Source organism: Gorilla gorilla, chromosome 12 (assembly GCF_029281585.2).
Source record: "Gorilla gorilla gorilla isolate KB3781 chromosome 12, NHGRI_mGorGor1-v2.1_pri, whole genome shotgun sequence".
Taxonomy (NCBI): Eukaryota; Metazoa; Chordata; class Mammalia; order Primates; family Hominidae; genus Gorilla; species Gorilla gorilla.
This window is the reverse complement of record NC_073236.2, coordinates 124,691,041-124,715,678: the sequence shown is the minus strand read 5'-3', so window position 1 is coordinate 124,715,678 and position 24,638 is coordinate 124,691,041. Positions and strand designations below refer to the sequence as shown.

The 24,638-nt window shown below is 37.5% G+C and overlaps 1 protein-coding gene across 3 annotated transcripts in view; it reads right to left on the bottom strand.

Annotated features, from left to right (window-relative positions):
* NBAS (NBAS subunit of NRZ tethering complex) overlaps nucleotides 1-24,638 on the bottom strand; it is a 394,628-nt gene that overhangs the window by 32,447 nt on the left and 337,543 nt on the right. For all 3 annotated transcript variants that reach the window (XM_004028860.5, XM_063696052.1, XM_063696053.1), the window contains exon 48: nucleotides 19,354-19,549. In XM_004028860.5, coding sequence (XP_004028909.2) covers nucleotides 19,354-19,549 — 196 coding nt within the window. The remainder of the gene's footprint in view (nucleotides 1-19,353; nucleotides 19,550-24,638) is intronic.

Sequence of the window (24,638 nt, the reverse complement as noted above, 5' to 3'; positions counted from 1 at the left end):
CTATAAAATACATATGTTCCAAGCATCTAAATATATTTCATAAAAGTATGAGGAGTACAGAGATCTCATGTAAGTCTCCAGATAGTTACAATGGGAAATTACTATAGAATATATTTTAATGTGAAAATTACAGGTAGTTATCAAATGCCTCAACATATCTCACTATAGGAATTATAAATGAAAATAGGTAAATTTGATTAATACATGGCTTTCAAAAAGCGATGATAAAGTCAAAATAATACAGAAAAATGTTTATTATGGAGACATTTACTGACCTTTTTAAGACTTGATTTTTCCTCTTCCATAGGACAGAGATAACAAATACTTATATGATGATTGTGAATATTAAATAAGATAATGGGAATAAAGTAGCTGGCAAAGATTGGTGCATAGTAGGCACACAGGAAATGATAGGTATTACATTATCAACCATATAATGTATCAAACATTAAAAACAGAAAGCTGGATTTTTTTTTTTTTTTTTTTTTTTTTGAGACAGGGTCTTACTCCGTTACCCAGGCTGGAGTGCAGTGGCATGAATCAGGGCTCACTGTAGCCTGAACCTCCTGGGCTCAAGTGACCCTCCCACCTCAGCCTCCTAAGTAGTTGAGACCACAGGCACATGCCACTATGCCTGGCTAATTTTTTTATTGTAGAGATGGGGTCTCCCTATGTTGCTCAGGCTGGTCTTGAACTCCTGGGATCAAGTAATCTTCCTGCCTTGGTCTCCCAGAGTTACAAGCATGAGCCACTGTGCCTGGCCAAAAGCTGGATATTTGTTATGATTACATCTACTGAGAATTATGTCTATAGACTAGACAGGACAGGAAAAGAAGACAGACAAATATGTCTGTTTTAGGAAAATAAAATTGTAGGTTGATTTTTATCTCTTTTTAAAATCTCATTTACTTGTGCAATAAATATGGTATTTCAAATGACTCTTAAGCATGCCTTCCACAGATTAGTGAAAATAAACAAAATAAACTGCTATTTTTTTTTACTACATTTTCTTTTACTTTGTCCTTTTGCCCAGTGAACAAGAAAGTAACATATACCTCTTTTAACATCCCTACCCCTTCCACACTGAGTGTCAAACAAAATCCTGGAGGTGAAAATGTCAAATAGTTTACAGGCACCTGTAATAGTTAGTGATTATTTCATACTGACACAACTAACAAAACATCCTAGGATTTTAAAGAACAAAATTCAAATGTGACTCAAACATAAGAATATTTTTTTCCCTTTTGTCTCTGAAAGCACTGTTTCTCTCCTCATTGAATTAGGTGACTTTAGCCCTTGTTGTGTATGTCAATTTGTCATATAGCTGCAGCCTTCTTATCAGACTCAGAGTCACTGTCCTTGAAAAAGTGAACTAAGTCACCTATTATCAGTAGAAGACAGTCTTAACCTCAAATTTCTCTATGGCTCCTGGAAGTGAACACAAATATCTTAAATTAGGGTACTTTTGAAATATGCATCTTCCTATAGGTATTGACAGTTGCTTATTTTATCTTTAGAAATTTACAAATATGATGTAGTTATTAATACTTTTAAAAGCACTTTATAAATAGACAAGATTTACAAATATGAAGAGGATTATTCCTGGCAGTAGAGACAGTGACCACCATATTCTTTTTAAGAAATGTTTTTTACTACTATTTTATTACTCCAGGTAACTCACAGAATAGTAATCACCATACTCTTATCTTCCATAAGAACTGGTAAGCTGTTAGCCTGCTCCTAAGAGACTCATATAATGACACTTGATTTGAAGTTGCAAAATAACTGTGCAATACCTTTCATGAACACAATAAAGTCATATTGAGATGTTGTTGTATGCAAGGCTTCAAAAAACAGAATGAACAAAAATCCTCAGCTTCAACAGATATACAGAAATATCAAAAGGTGACAGAGTTAACCTCTAGCAATACCAGACCTCTGCCTGTTAAAGCCACTTCTTTGATAAGGTTTCAGGTGGCCAATAATGCCTGTTGTGTCTACTGGATTGAACTAATATCTCTGTGGAAGGGAATTTTGAGAAGACCAAAACCAGTCATAAGCTGTTGACTACCAACATTCCCCACCAATCTAAGCAGTTCTTAGACCAGTGCTTGGCACACAGCAAGTATTTAATAAGCAATATTATGACTGTTATTTTTATTAATTATAGTCTGAATTACTGCTATTAGATAAGAAAATATAAATATAATATGTTCTATTTTTGTTCATTTCTGGATATTTATGGATTTTATTAAATAGAAAATATCAAAGTATGGAAAATAATCAAAGTTTAAACATTAAAAGTAAGGGTGCTATTTTCTGCTTTTTCTCCCTTTTCTATGGAACTAAAAAACAGATGCAGATTTGGCGACAATTTTCTAAATACTTGACCTTGCACAGCTCATATAAGGCAAAATGTTTTGCTGAGACGGTCTGAAGGTTCAAACAATTTTCCCTAGCTCATGCAAGGGTGAGAAGATCTCCTGCACAGAAAGGGTGTCCTGACCAGGAAGAAAGAGATGAGAGATTGAACTCTCTCCCACTTTCGCTTCTAGGTCTGGTGATCAGCAAAAACTTTTAGCTCTGCTTCTTTTCAAAGGAAGAGTAGGAAAATGAGTGCCTGTTTATAAACTGCTTAAGAATAAATGGTTTTCAATTGCCACAGAAAGTCTCTCCTAGGGCACTGCAAACACCCCTTGGGATGGGGAGAAACCCAATGAAAGAACAGGAATGTAGGCTCCCAAGCAGCCTACACATCCGTGGGTAGAGAAACATATCTAAACACACAGAAGCCAACAACTGCAATTCAGAACCATGCTTTACAGCACCCTACTTATTTTATTATACCTGTAAACATAGAAATTACACAATAAAACATGCCGTAATCACTCCCCATAAGTGCTGCTGTCACTTTGATATGTAATACATATTTTTACATGACTAAATATATTTTATGAAACACTTAAGAACATGTAAGGGGAAATATTTTGTGTTAAAATAAGAAGAGGAAAGATTTTGCCTTATAAATTTTTTCTCTAAGACAAATAATCAATCATATAGGGCCATGTGACCCCCTATAAATACATGTGTGTTTATTTATTTATTTATTTATTTATTTATTTATTTAGAGATGGAGTTTCGCTCTTGTTGCCCAGGCTGGAGTGCAATGGCACGATCTTGGCTCACTGCAACCTCTGCCTCCTGGGTTCAAGTGATTCTCCTGCCTCAGCCTCCCGAGTAGCTGGGATTACAGGCACCTGTTACCACGCTGGGCTAATTTTGCATTTTTAAATTTTGCATTTTTAGTAGAGACGTGTTTCTCCATGTTAGTCAGGCTGCTCTCAAACTCCCGACCTCAGGTAATCCGCTTGCCTCAGCCTCCCAAAGTGCTGGGATTACAGGCCTGAACCACTGCACCCGGCCATGTGTGTTTATTTTAAACAGCTGCTATTGAAACTAAGGCCATACTTTGCTTTGAGTTAAATTTGATGAAGTTTTAATAGAATAATTCATACAGCTGAAAATTTTCTTGCTGTAGTGTATCATTTAGACTCAGATTTGAATATTGGCTCTGTCACTTAATAGCTGTGTGATTACATAAAAATACCTCTCTTAGCCTCAGTGCTTTCATGTGCAAAAATAAGGTAATAATACCTAACTAGCAATATCAGATTACTTTGAGAATAATACAGTATAGCATAACATATGACATAATATACCATACAGACATACACATACACCTTTACATGTATCTAAAACTGCGTTAACACTGAGCATCTATGGTAGCTACTAGTATGGATAGTTCATAGTTACATATCATTCTGCCATACTTTAGCATTGAGATATTACACAAATTTCTTAACCACTTTGAGTCTATTTCCTTATGTGATGAATGGAGTGATGAGATCACCTATGTCACAGGGCTATTACAACGTTTAGATGAAATGATACACATATGAAGCCTAATGTTAAGTCCATGGAAGGCCCTCAAAACATGGAGCATGTAGTATCTTCACAGCTTAAGGGAAAAGAGATTTCTGTTGTACTTCCAGAGTTTTAATTTTGATGTTAAGTTTTATTCCAGTTAGAAATTACGCAGGGAGACTTTAGGGTAACAGAAGAAACTGGCAACCAATGAATTATGTCTACCTATATTTTCTCCAAATATAAAATAGAACGACAAGAACAAATAAAACTACACAAAACCCACACATTCAGCACAATTATAGACCAAGCATGTCCATACTTCAAAATACCATAAGGAAAATGGAAAAAAAGCACTAAATCCCAGAGAATGATCTCGTATTCCATGTTAATATTTCACATATTCAAAAAAGAATACCTGAAATCAGTAATAGGGCAAAACATATAAAAAGAAAAAAATGAACCTAACTACTAATAAGTGAATAAGATAATCATAGTGAAGGTGGCATGTCTGTGTGTGTGTGTGTGTGTGTGTGTGTGTGTGTGTGTGCTTGTGTGTGTGTGAGCGGGGAGGAGGAGGGAATTAAGTGACTTTGAAAAACATAAACCAGATAAGCCAGGTGCAGTGGCTCATGTCTATAATGCATCCAGCACTTTGGGAGGTTGGGGCAGCAGGACTGCTTGAACCCAGGAGTTTGAGTCCAGCCTGGGCAACATAGTGAGACCCCATCTCTACGAAAAATATACAGTTAGCCAGGCATAGTGGTGCATGCCTGTGGTCTCAGTGACTTGGAAGGCTGAGGTAATAGGATCCTTGAGCCAGGAGGATGGGCTGCAGCGAGCCACAATTGGTCAACTGCACTCCAGCCTGGGCAACAGGGTGAGACCCTTTCAAAAAAGAAAAAAGAAAAATAGAAAAAGAAAAAGAAAAGAAATATTAGTACTCTTACTTGAAGTCTAAACATAAAAAGAGCTCTCAAAAATATTGTATTCTACCCAGTAATTTCAAAATTTATATGTACTCCAGGATTGAGCAAATATATAAATATATTATGGATAATGAACCTAAGTTTCTTATTGACAGAGAGAGGAGTTTACAAATAAGAAAAGGGAGAAGGCTAGAATAAACTCTGTGAGACTGGGCTGGCATTAGAAGTAGCAGTAAAGAATTATAAATCATGCTGCTATAAAGACACATGCACACGTATGTTTTTGTGGCACTATTCACAATAGCAAAGACTAGGAACCAACCCAAATGTCTACCAATGATAGACTGGATTAAGAAAATGTGGCACATATACACCACGGAATACTATACAGCCATAAAAAAGGATGAGTTCATGTCCTTTGTAGGGGCATGGATGAAGCTAGAAACTATCATTCTGAGCAAACTATCACATGGACAGAAAACCAAACACCGTGTGTTCTCACTCATAGGTGGGAATTGAACAATGAGAACACTTGGACACAGGGTGGGGAACATCATACACCAGGGCCTGTCATGCGGTTGGGGGAAGGGGGAGGGATAGCATTAGGAGATATACCTAATGTAAATGATGAATTAACAGGTGCAGCACACCAACATGGCACAGGTATACATATGTAACAAACCTGCACATTGTGCATATGTATCCTAGAACTTAAACTATAATAATAAAAGATAAAAAAATTAAAAAAGAAGTAGCAATATGAAATTACAGAATAAGATATAAATAGAATAAAACAATAAGTTAAAAAGCCAGGGAATGAAGTTAAGCTGTTGAGTTTTTATTAATTTTCATTTTGCTTATTTCTTTGTTTATGCAAACAATGTTAACTTATTATAAGCTTAAAACAATGAGTTATAACACAGAATTTGTAAGATGCATGGATAACCTCAAATCAAAAAACATACAACAGATACACAAAAATAAAATGCAAGAAATTAACTCATACCACAAGAGAAAATCACCTTCACTAAAAGGAAGACAGGAAAGAAGAAAAGAAGGAAGAGAAGACAACAAAACAAAAGAAACAACAACAACAACAAAAACAGCAGGAGTAAGTCCTTACTTATCAATAATAACCTTGAATGAAATGGACTAAATTCGCCAATCAAAAGACATAGAGCGGTTGAATAAATTAAAAAAAAAAAACCAGACCCGATGATCTGTTGCCAGAAACATGCTTCACCTATAAAGACAACATACGCTCAAAATAAAGGCGGGGGGGGGGGGGGGGAGAGATATTCCATGCCAATGGAAACCAGGAAAGAGCAGGAGTTGGATTGGCTCTGTGTCCCCACTCAAATCGCATCTCGAATTATAATCCCCACATTTTAGGGGAATGGCCTGGTGGGAGATGACTGAGTCATGGGGGTGGACTTCCCCTTTGCTGTTCTTGTCATAGAGTTCTCACGAGATTTGGTTGTTTGATAAGTGTCTGGCACCTTCCACCCCTTCTCTCTCCTGCTGCCTTCTGAAGATCTTGCTTCTCCTTTACCTTCTGTCATGATTTTAAGTTTCTGCCATGTGGAACTGTGAATCAATTAAACTTCTTTTCTTTATAAATTATCCAGTCTCAGGTAGGTCTTTATAACAGTGTGAAAAATGACTAATATAGAAAATCAGTACCGAGATAGTGGGGCACTGATATAAAGATACCTGAAAATGTGGAAGCACCATTGGAACTGGGTAATGGGTAGAGGTTGGAACAGTTTGGGTTCAGAAGAAAACAGGAAGATGTGGGAAGCACGAAACTTCCTAGAGACTTTAATGGTTTTGACCAAAATGCTGATAGTGATATGGACAATGAAAGCCGGGCTGAGGTGGTCTCAGATGGAGATGAGGAAGTTATTGGGAACTGGAATAAAGGTCACTCTTGCTATGCTTTAGAGATCTGTGGAACTCTGAACTTGAAAAAGATAATTTAGGGAATCTGGCAGAAATTTATAAGCAGTAAGTGTCCAAGATGTGACCTGGTTTTTTCTGAAAGTGTACACTCATATGCACAAAGACAGAGATGGTCTGATATTGGAACTTACATTTAAAAGGGAAACAGAGCACAAAAGTTTGGAAAATTTGCAGCCTGACCATGTGGTAGAAAAAAAAAAAAAAACACTACCTGAGGAGAAATTAAAGCCAGCTGCAGAAACTTGCATAAGTAAAGAGAAGTCAAATATTAATAGCCAAGACAATGGGGAAAATGTCTCCAGGGCATGTCAGAGATCTTCACGGGAGCCCCTCCAATCACAGGCCCAGAGGCCCTGGCAGGGAAAAATGGTTCCATGGGCCAGGCCCAGGGCGCCACTGCTCTATGCAGCCTTGGACATAGTGCCCTGCATTCCACCCACTCAGGCTCCAGCTGTGGCTAAAAGGGGCAAACGTAGAGCTCAGGCCATTGCTTCAGAGTGTGCAAGCCAAGCCCCAAGCCTTGGTGGCTTCTACATGATGCTGGGCCTGCAGGTGTACAGAAGACACAAGTTGAGTTTTGGGAGCCTTTACCTAGATTTCAGAGGATGTATGGAAATGCCTGGAGGTCCAGGAAAACGTCTGCTACAGGGTTGTAGCCCTCATGGAGAACCTCTACTAGGGCAATGCAGAGGGGAAATGTGGGGTTGGAGCCCCCACACAGAGTCCCCACTGGGGCACTGCCTCTAGTGGAGCTTTGAGAAGAGGGTCATCATCCTCCAGACCCCAGAATGGTAGATTCACCTATAGCTTGCACTGTGCACCTGAAAAAGCCACAGGCAATCAACGTCAGCCTGAGAAAGCAGTCATAGAGGCTGTACCCTACAGAGCCACAGAAGCAGAGCTGCCCATGGCTTGGGAGCCCACATCTTGCATGACCGAGCCCTGGATATGAGACATGGAGTCAAAGAAGATGAATTTGGAGCTTTAAAATTTAATGACTGCTCTGCTGGGTTTCAAACTTGCATGGGGCTTGTAGCTCCTTTGTTTTGGTCAATTTCTCCCACTTGGAATGAGGGCATTTACGCAATGTCTGTACTCCCATTGTATCTTGGAAGTAACTAATTTGTTTGTGATTTTACAGGCTCATAAGTGAAAACAACTCATCTTGTCTCAGTCTCAATGAGACTCTGAGTTTGTGCTTTTCAGTTAAGGCTGGAATGAGTTAAGACTTTGGGGGACTACTGGGAAGGCATATTGGTTTTGAAAAGTGAAAGGGATAAGAGATTTGGGAGGGGCTGGGATGGAATTATATGGTTTGGCTCTGTGTCCCCACCCAAATTGCAACTCAAATTGTAATCCCCATGTGTTGGAAGAGTGGCTTGGTGGGAGGTGACTGAATCATGGGGGTGGACTTCCCCCTTGCTGTTCTTGTGATAGAGTTCTCATGAGATCTGGCTGTTTGATAAGTGTCTGGTGTTTCCCCCCTTCTCTCTCCTGCCAACTTTTGAAGAAGGTGCTTGCTCTTCATTTGCTGTCATGGTTGTAAGTCTCCTGGGGCCTCCCCAGCCATGCAGAACTGTGAGTTAATTAAACCTCTTTTCTTTATAAATTACTCAGTCTCAGGTAGTTCTTTACAGCAGTGTGAAAATGGACTAATATAGTAACTAACACAAAATTGATTTCAAGACAAAAACTATAAGAAGAAACAAAGAAGGTCACTATATAATGATAAAAGGGTCAATTCAGCAAGAGGATATAACAGTTGTAAATATATATGCACCCAATGCTTGAGCACCCAGATATATAAAGCAAATATTATTACAGCTAAAGAGATAGGCCTTGTATTAGTCCATTTTCACTCTGCTGATAAAGACATACCCATGACTGAATAATTTATAATGAAAAAGAGGTTTAATGTACTCAGTTCCATGTGGCTGGGAAGGCCTCACAATCATAGTGGAAGGCAAAAGGCATGTCTTACATGGCAGCAGGCAAGAGAGAAGGAAAAACCAAGTGGAAGGGGAAATCCCTTATAAAAACACCAGATCTTATGAGATTTATTCACTACCACAAGAACAGTATGGGGGAAAGTGCCCCCGTGATTCAATTATCTTCCACTGGGTCCCTCCCACAACATGTGGGAATTATGGGAACTACAATTCAAGATGAGATTTGGTTGGGGACACAGCCAAACCATATCAGGCCCCAATACATAATAGCTGGAGACTTCAACACCCGACTTTCAGCATCGGACAGATTGCCCAGACAGAAAATCAATGAAGAAACATTGGATTTAATCGGTACTATGGATCAAATGGATCAAATAGATATTTACAGAATATTTCCCCCAACAGCTGGAGAATATACTTCTTTTCCTCAGCACATGGATCATTCTCAAGGACAGACTATATTATAGGTCACAAAACAAGTCTTAAAACATTAAAAAAATGGAAATATTATCAAGAAGTGGCCCAATGAAGAAATGAAGAAGAAAACTGAAACATTTCTTGAAACAAATGATAATGGAAACAAAACATACCGAAACCTATAGGTTACTGTAAAAGCAGGACTAAGAAAGAAGTTTATAGCTATAAGTGGCTACATCAAAAAAGGAAAAGAAAAACTTCAAATAACCTAACAATGCATCTTAAAGAGCTAGAAAAGCAAGAGCAAATCAAATATAAAATTAGTAGGAAAAAAGATATAATGAAGATCAGAGCAGAAATAAACTAATTGGAAATGAAGAAAACAATATAAAAGATCACTAAAACAAATCATTGGGTTTTTTTTAAAGATAAAACTGACAAATCTTTAGACAGATTAACTTAAAAACAAAAAGTGAGAGAAAACCCAAATAAAACCAAAGATGAAAAAGGAGACATTTCAACCAATACTGCAGAAACTCAAAGGACCATTAGCGGCTACTATAAGCAACTATATACCAGTAAGTTGGAAAATCTAGAGGAAATGGATAAATTCCTAGACACATGCAACCTACCAAGAGTGAACCATGAAGAAATCTAAAACCTGAACAGACCAACAACAGGTAATGAGACAGAAGTCATAAGTCTCCCAGTAAAGAAAAATCTGGGACCGGATAGCTTCACTGCAGAATTCTACCAAATATTTAAAGAAGAATAATACCAACCCTATTCCAACTATTCCAACCAATAGAGGAGGAGGAAATGCTTCCAAACTAATTCTAAAAGGCCAGTATTACCCTGATACTAAACCCAGACAAAGACATATTAAAAAACTACAGGCCAGTATCATTGATAAATAAATACTGTTAAAATGTTCCTACTACCCAAAGCAATGTACAGATTTAATGCAATTCCTCTCAAAATATCAATGACATTCTTTAAAGAAATAGAAAAAACAATCCTAAACTTTATATGAAGTTACAAAGACCTAGAATAGCCAAAGCTCTGATGACCAAAAACAACAAAACTGGAGGAATCATATTACCTGACTTCATATTATACTATGGAGCTATAGTAACCAAAACAGCAGGGTAGTAGTATCAAAAGATATACAAACATCAGTGGAACAGAATAGAGAACCCAAAGATAAATCCAAGCATCTACAGTAAACCCATTTTTGACAAAGGTGCCAAGAACATACATTGGAGAAAGGACAGCCTCTTCAATAGATGCTGCTAGGAAAACTGGATATCCATATGCAAAAGAATAAAACTAGGCCTCTATCTCTCACCATATATAAAAATCAAATCAAAATGGATTAAAGACTTAACTCTAAGACCTCAAACTATGAAATTAGTAAAAGGAAACATTGAGGAAACTCTCCAGAACACTGGACTGGACAAAGATTTCTTGAGTAATACCCTACAAGCACAGGCAACCAAAGCAAAAAAGGGACAAATGGAATCACATCAAGTTAAAAGCTTCTGCACAACAAAGGAAACAATCAACAAAGTGAAGAGACAACCCACAGAATGGGAAAAAATATTTGCAAACTACCCATCTGACAAGGGATTAAAAACCAGAATATATAAGGAGTTCAAACAACTATAGAAAAAAAATTATCTGGTTAAAAAATGGGCGAAAATCTGAATAGACATTTCTCAAAAGACATATAAATGGCAAACGGGTACATGAAAAGGTGCTCAACATCACTGATTATCAGAGAAATGCAAACCAAAACTACAATGAGATATCATCTCACCCCAGTTAAACTGGCTTATATCCAAAAGACAGGCAATAAACAATGCGGACAAGAATATGGAGAAAAAGGAATCCTCATGCACTATTGGTTGGAATGTAAATTAGTATAAAAACTATGGAGAAGAGTTTGGAAGTTCCTCACAAAACTAAAAATAGAGCTACCATATAATCCAGCAATCTCTTTGTTGGGTATATACCCCAAAGAAAAGAAATCAGTGTATCAAAGAGATAGCTGCACTCCCATGTCTATTGCAACACTGTTCACAACAGCCAAAATTTGGAAGCTACCTAAGTGTCCATTAACAGATGAATGGATAAAGAAAATGTGGTACATATACACAACGGAGTACTATTCAGCCATAAAAAGAATGAGATCCTGAGATTTGCAACAACACAGATGGAACTGGAGGTCATAATGTTAAGTGAAATAAGCCAGGCACGGAAAGACAAACTTCACATGTTTTCACTTATTTGTGGGAGCTAAATATTAAAAGTATTGAACTCATGCAGATAGAGAATAGAAGGATGGTAATCAGAAGCTGGGAAGGGTAGTGAGGGGGTTACAGGGGAAGTGGATGATTAATAGGTAGAAAAAAAGAGTTAGAATAAATAAGACTTAGTATTTGCTAACACAACAGGAGGACTATAGTAAAAAATAATTTAATTGTACATATAAAAATTACTAAAAGTATAACTTAGATTGTTTGTAACACAAAGGATAAATGCTTGAGGTGGTACATGCCCCATTTATCTTGATGTGATGTTTATGCACTGCATGCCTGTATCAAGATATCTCATGTAACCCAAAAATATATACACCTACTATGTACCCACAAAAATTAAAAAAATAAAAAGATAAAAAATAAAGAAATGCAATGTGCAACCTATATTAGATGTGGACACTAGTGGGACAACGAACAGTATTTGAATTATGTGTAAATTGGATGTTAGTATCGAAACAATGTAGCTTTGTTATCTGAGATGTTAATATTTAATGAATCTGAGTAAAAAGTATACAGAATACTTTGCATAATTTATGCAACTTTTTTGTAAATCTCAAATTTCCAAATGAAAAGTTATCCCCAGTTATTCTATTTCCTCTACCAGTGCCCAACATTCACATACTTTTATTTTTCGTGACAATTTTTTTTCCTTTTCCTTCAACGTTTTTCTCGCTTATCCGTAGGAGGATTGAAGAGAAGATATTGTTGTGCAACATGTTAACTAAAGATCATCACTGCTGAGATCATTACACCTCTAAGCAGAAGGCACTTGGACATGATTAGCCCATCACAAAGCCCAACTGAGACTTGACCTGAACCTGGGAAAAGGGTACCCAGAGATGGTGTTAGAGCAGACCTCATCCAGTGACATCTGCTAAACTCAAGTTTACTTCCTAGGAAGTGGTCACTGTTAACTAGGACACATTAAGGATATGAAGAAAGGATGCTTGTGTGAAGGGGATAAACAGAGCCTCCCTATATCTCCACTTCCACCTTTCAAAAAGCATTCTTCAGAATTAAAACATACTAATAACTTCCCTGAAATTAGTGTCATTTGCCACAAAACTGGATTCTCCTCCTGCATGTGCTAAAAAGTTGAGCAGCACCACTTCCTCCTTGTAACTTAGGCAAAAATCAGAGGCAAAATAAGCTCTTTTCTAAGCCCCCATATCTAAGCAGACACCAAGTCCATGGATACTAACACTTTACACTTTCTTTTCTACCCTCTTGTTTGTTCGCACCTAGTACCAACTTCAGGGCCAGTACAGGCAATAAGACCACTGCTTTTGTCTTCCAACTGGCATCCCTCCAGCCAGACCTCTCCAGTCCACTGTTCATGCAGAGGCCAGAGGGCTTCTCCCTAAACATAGATCTGTTCATGTTGCTTCTCTGGCCACACCCTTCCGTGTTGCCTGAGCAGCACAGAAGTCAAACCTGAGCATGATACTCGCGGCTCTCCAGGATCTGATCTGCTTCCTTCCACTTTCTTCTTTTGGTGGCTGTTGTCTTCATACCATACACCAGCTGGGCTGAACTCAGTTTCAGTATCACCTCTTCAAGAGCAGTGAGCCTTTCCTCACTGCTTCCAGACACAGTGGCTGCACGCCTTCCTTTGACCCCTGTGTACTGTGCAGAATTTTATCACAGTGCCTGATATGTTTGGCTGTGTCCCCACCCAAATCTCATCTTGAATTATAGTTCCCATAATCCCCACGTGTAGTGGAAGGGAACTGGTGGGAGGTAACTGAAGCATGGGGGGAGTTTCCCCTACGCTATTCTCGTGATAGTAAGTTCTCACAAGATCTGATGGTTTTATAGGGACTTCCTCCTTCGTTTGGCTTTCATTCTTCTCTTTCCTGCTGCCATGTGAAGAAGGACCTGTTTGCTTCCCCTTCTGCCATGATTATAAGTTTCCTGAGGCCTCCCCAGCCCTGCAGAATTGTGAGTCAATTAAACCTCTTTCCTTTATAAACTATCCAGTTGCGGGCAGCTCTTTATAGCAGTGTGAGAACAAACTAATACGGTATCTAAACCTTTAGGGTATCTACTTCTTTGTTGATAGATCTATGTTCTCCACTGATGTAGAGGTCCTTCACCAATTAGGTCCATTTATTGGGACCAGAATTAGAGCTTTATAGGTATTAGCCTATTTAAGTCTTACAACAATTGTATTGTGTTATTATTTCAATTTTTTAGACAAGGAAATTGAGGTTATGAGAGATTTACTAACTTTTCCAAGCTCACAGAGCTAGTGACTGGTGGCCAAAAAGTCCAAACGTTTTACTATCAATTGCCTTATCTATTTTTCTGTCCCTAGAGTGTAGCACAGTGCATGTCAAATGACATATGCTTGAAGAATATTTGGTGAATATTCCACACATATTGCCCTGTTCAAACAAGTTAATAGGCATGGCATTTTTCAATATTTTAATTAAGCAGCAGTTAACATATATAGTACTATGTATCGAGACAGTGACAAATGTAAAAGATGAAGCAATGTTTTCTGTTCTGTCAAACCCCTGATTTCTCATCTCTAATCAAATTTAATCCATGTAAAGTCATAGTGGGAAGAGGAAAAGACTATGCTTTATGTAGTCCAATGCTATTCAAATATCAGTGCCATATATTTCCCTGGAAAATAGGAAGAAGTGTAGTACAAGGCCAAGAATATAGGTTTTAGAATCAGACAGAACTGGTTTGAGTGCCACGTATCACCTTAAATTGGTCATGTGACCTCATTTAAAACAGAGAGGATGGTAACCACTTTGCAAGACAGTTTTAAAGATTAGCGTGCACATAGTACACATTCCAGGGTTCCTTCTTTTGCCCCCAGTGATGCCAATGGCGAGAGGGCAAATATTTAAAGCAAAGAACTCATTGTTCATAAAGAGAAACTCTCAACATCTCCAAATATTTGCAGGACCAATTGAAACGGATGTTCTGTCAACTTTAATCATTTTAGGAAAAAAGACACAAGGAGCTATATCCAAACATTTCAAATCTCTTCCTCATATTGGGACAAACATGCTGTGACATGAGAAGCAACTGGCTGGTCAGAAATCATTGTCAGCAAAGTATGGCAAACTAATAAAAATAAAATAAAAGCACCAGGCCACTCTATAAGGAAATCTTCCCATTATTCCAAGCAAATCATTTTGCTGGCATGTCAGGGGGAAGTGGCATGGTCTAATCCTTCATCATTAATGGCAAGAACATCAGACTGAAAGTCAGGAGTCCTGCCCTGCCATTTTAAGGGTGACCTTGGACAAATTTTTAAAGATTTGATATTCATTTATTCAACAAATATTTATTGTTTGTGAGATCCCTCTTCTCATGGAATTTATATCCTAATGGAAGAAGAAAGAGTTCATATAATAAATAGACAAACATAAGGATAGGCAGGAAGAAGTCAGCAGACACTGGTGAGTGATTTGTGGAGAATTAAGACAGCAATAAAACAGACAGTGACTGAGGTGGTTAATTTAGGCTGTATAGTCACTTTAGAAAAGGAAACATTTAAGCTAAAATATGAGGAAGGCAGTTCTCCTTTCTGGACTTCTGTATCCTTTTCTATAAAGTATGACTGCTGAACTGGGGACGCTTTTGAAAGTCTCTTCTAGTTCTAGGAATCTGTGATTTCATGGCTAGGATATATTATATGATATGGATGTGTGCACATATATTTTTAACTTCAAATATCCTAAATTTAGTTAAGTAAATCATGACAGTGAGTCTTAGCTTTGAAGACATTTAAGGTAACAGTAAATTACTTGTAAGGATCTAAATGTAGCTTGGCATACTGGACTTTTGTGGCTGTTCTCTGAGCTCTGAGAGGGAAGGGCACATTTTACTAATATTTTGGAAATATAGTCAAATTGGTTTCTGAAAAGAAGGGTTAATATGTCCCTGAACATTTCAAAGTAGGCAAAATACATGCATTTGTAATGAGGTTAGATTGTCTTAAACTAATTCTTTTGGTGATCACCTACAACCACAAATTCAGACATACTGAAATTTTAAAAGGTAAAACTAAGCCACATGTTCTTTTTTACATAAAAATGGGAAAAAAGTTTGAGGTGATATGGTACGGGATTTTTTTTAAAGGAAATAACCATATTTTGCCCCATATTTTTCATGCACCAGTTAGCTAGAAAATTACAAAAGCTGAAAAACTCAGATAAACCGTACTATGAGGATTAACACAACACATTCATCCCCTCTCCCCTGCCCCCATGTCCCTCTCTTTTTCCCTCCCACCCCAAGCTGGGGCATATTTCTGGAATGGAAATAAAAGCCTCTCAAACTGTTGAAAAATGAGGGCCTCTGAATTTTTAATTCTGTTAACTAATCATTAGAAAACTAGAAATTACTGTCTCTCCGAAAACCAGTGAGGTAGCAAGAACCAGAGACTCTGTGTTTAATTTTGCAGGAGCTGGCTGGTTTCCCAGCAACACACTGATTTGTGGGGCCACTACTTTGGGCACCTCGAGGATAATTAAATATTAAGTCTCTCTCTGATGTATGCAAAGTCTGCCTAAGAGGGTTGGCAGCCACAGTGAAAGTAGCAGTCACACATTTTTTGGTAACTGAACATTGCAATATCATTATCTATTCTTATCCTTACTCTGTAAGAACTTGTCTCTATCCTTAATATCACCCAAAGTATCTCTGAGAATGAAGAAGGGGATAGAGAGAAAATGAAAAAAATGAGAGCTCATACAGTCAACACTTGGAGATCTTCTAGGTGTTTGGGATACGGAGATGAAGAGTGGAGTTTAATGTGTGTGAGAGAAATGATGAGGGGAGCACAACATCCTCTATCTCCTCTAGTTGAAGCTTCCATTTTATACACCAAGCAGCCAAGCACACAGATGAAGAATCTTCCCCCAAATTCTAAAACTAGTGGTAGAGGGAGGATGGTCACACACACAAGTATCTGTCCACTAGTGCCCTGATCTTTCTACTACTCTAGTGAAAGATAAGACAATTTTTGAAAAACAATAATTTAAGAGACAATTTAAACTATGGGCATAGTTTTGTAACATTCCAGAAGTTGTTGGTGTTTCCATTCTAAACACAATACTTCTGCATTCACTCACCAAGTAACAAGAGGTTATTTACAATTATAAGTCATTTTCCCCCATCAAATGCACCTGTCCTTCAAAATAGTTTTCAATCAGTAATGCCAGACAGACATCTTTATTTTCTAAAGGAGGAGGGGGACACTCACTGATTTACTTCTTGGAGAACACTCTAGATGAGTAGCATCATTAAGCCAGTGTGGCTTTCTTATTTGTACTACCAAATATTCAACAAATCTGTATCATTACCTACCAAGAACAGGGAAAATGCTCTTACATAAGGGGAAAGCAGAGAGGCGAGAAAACAAAAAGAGTGAGGGGGATATGAGATGACTTGTATTAGAGTCATTCAGAGACTCTTGGGAGAGATTTCCTAGAGGGCATGAAAAAGTTTGCACCACCACAGAAGAAATATTAGTGAAACGCAGTTACACATGGATTTGGCAAATGAGAGAAAATAGTTTGCACTCATAACAATAAAGTCAAGTCAGTTTAGAAAAGTGCTTGAGAAAAAAATCTTAATTACAAGCCAAGTTGCCTTAAGTTCTGCTTTTGGAAAAAGTTAAGCTATCAAGGAACTAAAATCTCAAAAATATTCAGAAATCCTTGAACTCATATAAAAGTTACAACTTGTTTCTTGAGTAATCAGAACATCGACAAAAGCTTAAAAGAAGAAATAGCAATGATACTTATTTATGAAGAGCTCGCGTTCAAATATCGAAGTGTATGTTCCTGTGTTTTAACATATCAGGTAATATGGACATTTTCCCCTTTTCCCAACTTCTACACTGTTTCCTCGTATCTTTAGAATATTAGGAATCTGACATAACATAAAGTGAGGCTCTAACCAGAGAAATCAGCCTCATGATCCTGGCAAGAAGGTGAAACTGACCGAGGTCGAGAATTTAAAAAGTGAAGGTATGAGGAAAGTACATAACTGTAGTCACATTCATTTGCTTCAGGACCAGAGTCAGAACCTAAAGTTCCACATAGCAAAACTAATGTGACCTAATTTAGGGTTTACCCCAGGGATGCCACATGAACCTTCATGTTTGCTGCAAACAAGCACATCTCTAACTTCTATGCCCCGTACCTGCAATAGAGCTTGTGGCCTATGCCTTCGTGTTCCTAGCCTGCTCTTTAAAAAAACACTGCAAGTGGTTTCCTCAAGTAATTCATGGCAAAATGTTGAGACTGAACATGTTAAGGTCACAGTGCTTCAGAGAGAGTATGATTCTGATATTCATGACTTTTAAACTACAATCCACTTCAGTGATTTGACAAGAATAGAGAATCTTTGATAGGTCTATCTTTTTTGAATCTCAATTTCTCTAACTCTGAAGAGCAAACAATAGTATTGACCTCTTCATCTCACAGAGGGAAATAAGACTGTATCTGATAATAATTACAAAGATATTCTGTGATGAGGCCCAAAATATTCTTAAAATCTGATTCATTTTTTAAAAGGAATTTATTGTTCTTTAGATGTAGTAATAACCATATAAATTATAAACTTGCTTTAAAATTAGACGGTAGAATGAGTTGCAGTTAGACCTCTAGGAAACTCTTTTGCAATGGGGATTATCTGGGAAGTCCTAGTTTGTAACACTTATTGACATGATGGTCTAACCCTGTGTGCTAAAGCACGTGATTAAGTTTCCCGACTCCTGGACGCTATGGCCTCAGGTGCATCAATTTAGAATTTAAGCCAAATTTCAACAGCCACCATATTTCTTTGATTTAGGAATTAGCATTCTTATTTATTCAATCAATAAGGATTTAAACTCTGAGTATGTGCACAGGATACTTAGAGTCAAAAGATGGTAAATACATCCTCTAGGGCTTCAGTTTTCATGGTGGTGGAAAAATAAAACTTTTAACAGTAATTAATAACGATAATAATTATAAATAATTAAGGCTCAAATATGTGGAATTCAAGGTTCCATTAAGCTTGCAATGGTTAGAGAAGGTTCCAGACAGAAGATGGACTGAGTGAGCCTTGAAGTATGGTATGGAGAAACTAAGGTCCTGTGTCTCTGTTACATTATGTCCTTCTAAGTATAGGGAGAAGGGACAGCATTTTAGTACCTGAGCAGAGCACGAAGGAAATGAATTAGCTAAACTGTTTACTATATTTCTATTCAGATCTGCATTTTTCCTGGGCAAGAGTAAGCCACCATGATTAACGGATACTGTGACCATCCTATCTCCTATTAAGGGAAAAATAATGTACACATGTTCTGTGTATAATCTACCATGCATACACATGTTCAAGCATATGGAAAAATAAAAATAAATTTCGTTGCACATATTCAACTACTAAATAGCTGATTGATAAATATACTGGAAAGTTTGCATTACCAAGATGATTATCCAGTTGACAGTTGCTTAAAGAAATCAAGAACTGACCTCCAATTATTGTTTTTTTTTTTCTTTTGAGATGGAGTCTCGCTCTGTTGCCCAGGCTGGAGTGCAGTGGTGCCATCTCACCCACTGCAATCTCCGTCTCCCAGGTTTAAGCGATTCTCCTGCCTCAGCCTCCCGAGCAGCTGGAACTACAGGTGCGTGCCACCATACCAGGCTAATGTTTGTAGATTTAGTAGAGATGGGGTTTTGTCATGTTGGCCAGGTGCCAGGCTGGTCTTGAACTCCTGGCCTCAGGTGATCCTCCCACCTTGGCCTCCCAAAATGCTGGGATTATAGGCGTGAGCAACCGCGTCTGGCCTAATTATTGTTAGTAAGAAAAATAATCATTCAGACACTCCCTTACCTGTCTCTGGGGCCAGGAAGCTTTGAGAATGGCTTCAGTTCTAAAGAACACGAGGAGCTTGCTGTCCTCCTCAGTCAGGTGAAATGATTGCCCCAAAATCTGCAGCACGTGAATGCGGGGCCGCACCGGCCAGGCGTCATCAGCACAGAAAGGCCGCAGCCACTCCAGCAGGTCCTCAGGTGAAACCAGCTCCTCACTGCAGGGCAAAATCCAGAGGTATCTGTAAACTCCTAAGCCTTTTATTTTCCCCCTTCCGGTAATCAAATGTGGTCACTGACCTAACACTTGTTTGTTGGATGACTTCGTTTTTTTCCTCTTGAAAGGAAAAATTTTGGTTTTTAAATGGCTTACAGCAAACTGTATTAGGTATTTAAAACCTATGTAAAATGAATGTAATTTTAAAACAGTATCATATTAAAATGAGTTATATAAAGCAGATAAATATCCTTGGCTAGTTTATTTCAAAATTTAATAAGTAGTAAGGTTTATTTCTGTTAATAATACCAATAGTGCAAGGCTGCATTCTAGTAATTTTATATATCTGATTACTTGTTGACAATAATTAAGCAAAGTAGGCATCATAAGTTACTTTTTACAGCTGAACCAACAAACTTCAGGGAAGTGATATAATATGCCCACACAAATGAATAATAGTGCTGTAGGACCCCAAAGCTCCAGTTCTTTCTACCATTTTCCCCAGATGATTAGAATTTCAATATGCCATTAGAGTATCAAATCTTATACTACACTAAAAGTGAAGTATGAATGCTTGGTTATTATAGGACTGTGAAGTTTAAAATGATTCAGAAAAGGGGACAGTTTGTACAATGTTCTATCTCGTACTGGAATCTCTTTTCTTGTAACCCCAAATGAATATCTTATTTGATTATGTCAACAGATTATTTATCCATAACTCTTAAGGGGTTATCCATACAGGAGACTCACTCCAACAAGGGCCTGGAGATCCATGCTAAAGCACTGAATTATACAGGTTTTGTTGTAGCCAGATCCTTATAAGGCTTTTAGCTATAAATCACCTAGGCTGAATCCCAGTCTAACTTACCTTAAAACAAATTCCATGCCCTAATAAGATTACAAGACTTTTTTTTTTAACTTCTGAGAAGAATACAATTCTGCAATGCCACTGAGTATGTCTTTCAGTGTGTATTATTTAATATACTTGTCAAATGCTATCTTATGGCAATTTAAAAGAATTATTTGTATTTAAGAATACGTGAAACTACAAAATGTTGTGGATAATTGGTTTAAGAATTTCATAAATTTAGCAACTCAGTTGTTAATTTTACCTATAACATTCCTAAATATTTATCAGAAATGGAAACAATTAGGGTGCAAAAATAGGATGCTACAAATATTTCCGGTGAACCTTTTGCAAGGTGAATAGACAGTACAGTGTAATGGGTCTAATGGAAAGACCATTAAAAAAAATCTGATGGACCTAACTGAATCCTGGCTGCAGACTTTCCTAAGAACTCTAGGTAAAAATCATGAAGATTATCCTTCCCAGGTTATACTGACACAGACGAAGGTCCCAAGAGTGTGTCACCTGGAGTCTGTGAAATCAAGATAACATACAAAGCACCTAGCAAATTATGTGGTACAGAGGAAGTACTTAATAAATAGTAACCACCATTGTCATAATAACAATCATCACCATAATTATCAGCATCATCAAAGCACTATAGTTTGTGCTTAATGATACAGAGATAAAAAAAAATTATATGGTCTCTGCCTTCAAAGAACTAATAATACCATGGAACGGCAAGACTTTAAAAGTAACTATTATCCAAATTACTAATATAAATGTGAACAACTGTTTTGGAGGAAGAGTGAATAGAACCAGGAAAGGCTTCAGAGAGGACATGGCATCTGAACAGGATCACAGAGGATAATTAGAATGTATATAAATGCAAGTGTGGGAAAATATAATCCAGACAGAGAACAGCAAGAAAAAAACCAGCAAAAGATTTCAAAGGACAAAGAATTTTCAGGGAGAGATTAAAGCACAGATGTGTGGGTGGTAAATTAGAGGAGAGAGGTAAGGAAAGATAGGCTTTCTCACCTAGGTAACCAAGAGACTGAATACAAGGCTGAAAAGGCGGTGCAGTTTAACTCTTTGACAGCACAGGCTCTGGAGGTGTTTGGCCCAGACTCACTGCCCACATTTGCCACTTCCTAACAATGTAACTTTGACCAAGAAGTCACTCAATAGAGCAGAGCCTCAGTTTCCTTATTCGTATATTGGAGATGGATAACAACACTTTCCTCATGGGGTTGTTGAGAAATTAAACAGAAACATAAAATAATAAATGCAAGGCATGTAATACAATGTCTGGCATATAACTAAGTGCTTCAATTAAAAGCAACCATTATTATTAAGGATATACGATCTTTTTTGCATGAAATGGGAATGATAGAGGATTTCTGAGCAGTGAAACATCAAAATCATGTTACTGATTAGAAAAATGTATGGGCTGGGCAGACTCAGGCACTTTTGATGAAGGCTTGAAGCTGTCTAATTCAGGAAGAAAGTAATTTAAAGCCCATTTCTGACTATAAGTCCTAACCAGTTTCACATAAAATGAAGCTGATTTTTTGGCTCTCTCACCCAAGTGCCAAGAAGAGATAAGTAGGAAAAACTAGAATGTGAGGAAGCTGTTGTCATGAAGACAAGCTGGAAGTTATAATAACCAAAGCCCCCAATATGGTGAATAACAATGAAAACAATATTCATAATAACTTCTGAAGGTTTACTATGCACCATGAATTATATCACTTCATCATAACTATCTTTTTCTTGTATACTGTTATCATCTCCAATTTGTAGATGAGGTAACAATCTCAGATTTAAGAATTTGACTACGGCATTTTGAGCTGAATGATATTAAAATTTTAAAAAAGATAAAAATAACTTGTCCAAGGTCACACAGTAACTAGTGGCACCAATATTTGAACTTGGACTATCTGACTGCCTTGTCAATTACTACACAATGCTACTGAACCAAACGGGCTATTCCAGAACAGTGTGGCAGTGGATTAAAATTACTCAGCTATGATGAGATATAGAAGGATTATCACTCTAATATTTTTCAAGTTATTAAATCAAATTAGTTCCTTTTACATTAGAACTTACTGTGCAGCTAATAACATTTGACATTTTAAAGGAAAATGCTCTCATTTTGTGTTGATAGTTCAAACATACAATAAAATTATAAGAAGTCCTTCCTAAAATAGAAGCATTGTGTTCTGGAAGCACCGAGTCGTAGATGTGCTTCACTATTACTGCTGCTCAAGAAAACGACACAGAAATGAAAGGCAGCTCTTTAGAAAAAGCTGTCAAGGACATTGACTAGACACTATCTCCTGAAGATATTAGCTTCAAAATTGCTTACATTTTGATTTCAAATTGAGTTCTTAAAATTCATAGTCACTCCTACGGTTCAGCAAATATACAAACACATACACACAAACATATGCATAGGGAAACAGAGAGGAAGAACCGTGATAAAATGTTAACAACTGGCAAATCAAGGGGAAAAGCATGTCAGTATTTTTTTTATCCGTGTAATTTTTCTAAGGGTTTTAAATTTTTCAAGATAAACAGGTAAAAAACAGCAATTATAACTTTTATAATGTAAAAACTAGAATAGGAAGAAGGAAAGTGATTTCATTTCTCATCTTTTATGAAAGCAAGGAGAGGACTTCATGAGCTTAAAAATTAAAAAAGAACACCATTATTTCAAAACATATTTACTTCATTATAAGGGTAATACAAATGATTTTTAAAAGTCATGAAATACACTTTGGGAGGCTGAGGCAGGCAGAACACAAGGTCTGGAGATCGAGACCATCCTGGCCAACATGGTGAAACCCTGTCTCTACTAAAAATACAAAAATTAGCTGGGCCTGGTGGTGCATGCCTGTAATCCCAGCTACCCAGGAGGCTGAGGCAGGAGAATCGCTTGAACCAGGGAGTCAGAGGTTGCAATGAGCTGAGATCGCACCACTGCACTCCAGCCTGGTGACAGAGCAAGACTCCATCTGAAATTAAAAAAAAAAAAAAAAGGTCATAAAATAGATAAAAAAAGAAAATCTCTCATAGTTTCACTACAAACACGTAGGGAATTGCTTCCACCTTTTTCCCTACAATGAGATTGCGGAGGGGATATTACACTGCAAATGATAATTTAGTACGCTATTTTTAAAAATTTGCTGATAAAGGAAACACACTCAGAATCAGTTTTGGTCCAAAAGATAAGAAGTCATGTGCAATACATAAACAGAAAAGAACAGCAGCAGCAACCAGGACAACAAAATACGTCCATTGAATGACTAATTTGAGACTGTGTTACTCTGAGGTGGAATGAGTGTTCATCTGGCATTTCGCTACTATGTAATGTAGCATGGAAGACATTCACAAAAGTACAAAAGAATGGAAGGGAAATGTCAAACAAACAAAGGAAATTATTGAATCACAGCAAGAAGACAGATTTTTTAAGAATATAAATAAGCAAATCTTCGGTAAGAGAGTTTTCAGGTTCTGCATGGCATACACATACAAAGATAACCCAAACTTAAATTCAAATAGTTAAGGTACATTAAAGGAGATGGTAAATATCAAAGCATTTTATAAATCATGATGCACTAATCAAAATAAAATGTTCTTATATGAGAATGCAAGAAAGCAGAACTACATTCAAGCAAGCAAAACACACACATTTGAGATTTCTTGTAAATATAAATGTCATAGAATTTGAATACCTGAAGGAACATTAGGTCTCTTCCATACTGAAAGTAAACTGGCAACCAGATTTTGTGGCTGGCTTGCATAGTAGATGCCAATGTTTCAAAATTAAGGAATTTCACCAACACATACACAGAGTCAGGATGTTCCAGCTCCTGTTTAAAAACTGGATGACAGGAAAATAGTGGAAAAAACAGGCTGGGGCCAAGGCAGCAGGGGCCTCCTTTAGACAAGGCCTGGGTGAGCTTTCTAGTTCGTCCCAGGCTCTCCCACTGCCTACCTCCTCTGAAGTCCACTGGAGGGAGGGAGGGGTATATACAAGTGAACTAACAGTGAGGGACATAAACACTCATTCCATGTAGGTCCCGTGCCTCCATTAATGAACTGATCCACATACTATGCACACTTTCCTCACTACATATGCAGCGGGTGTGGCAGACACTTCCCAGGAGAATGTCTTCTATTTATCAGCTCCCATGAAACAATCGGGGGAACTGGCAAGGAATAAGAACTGCAAGTA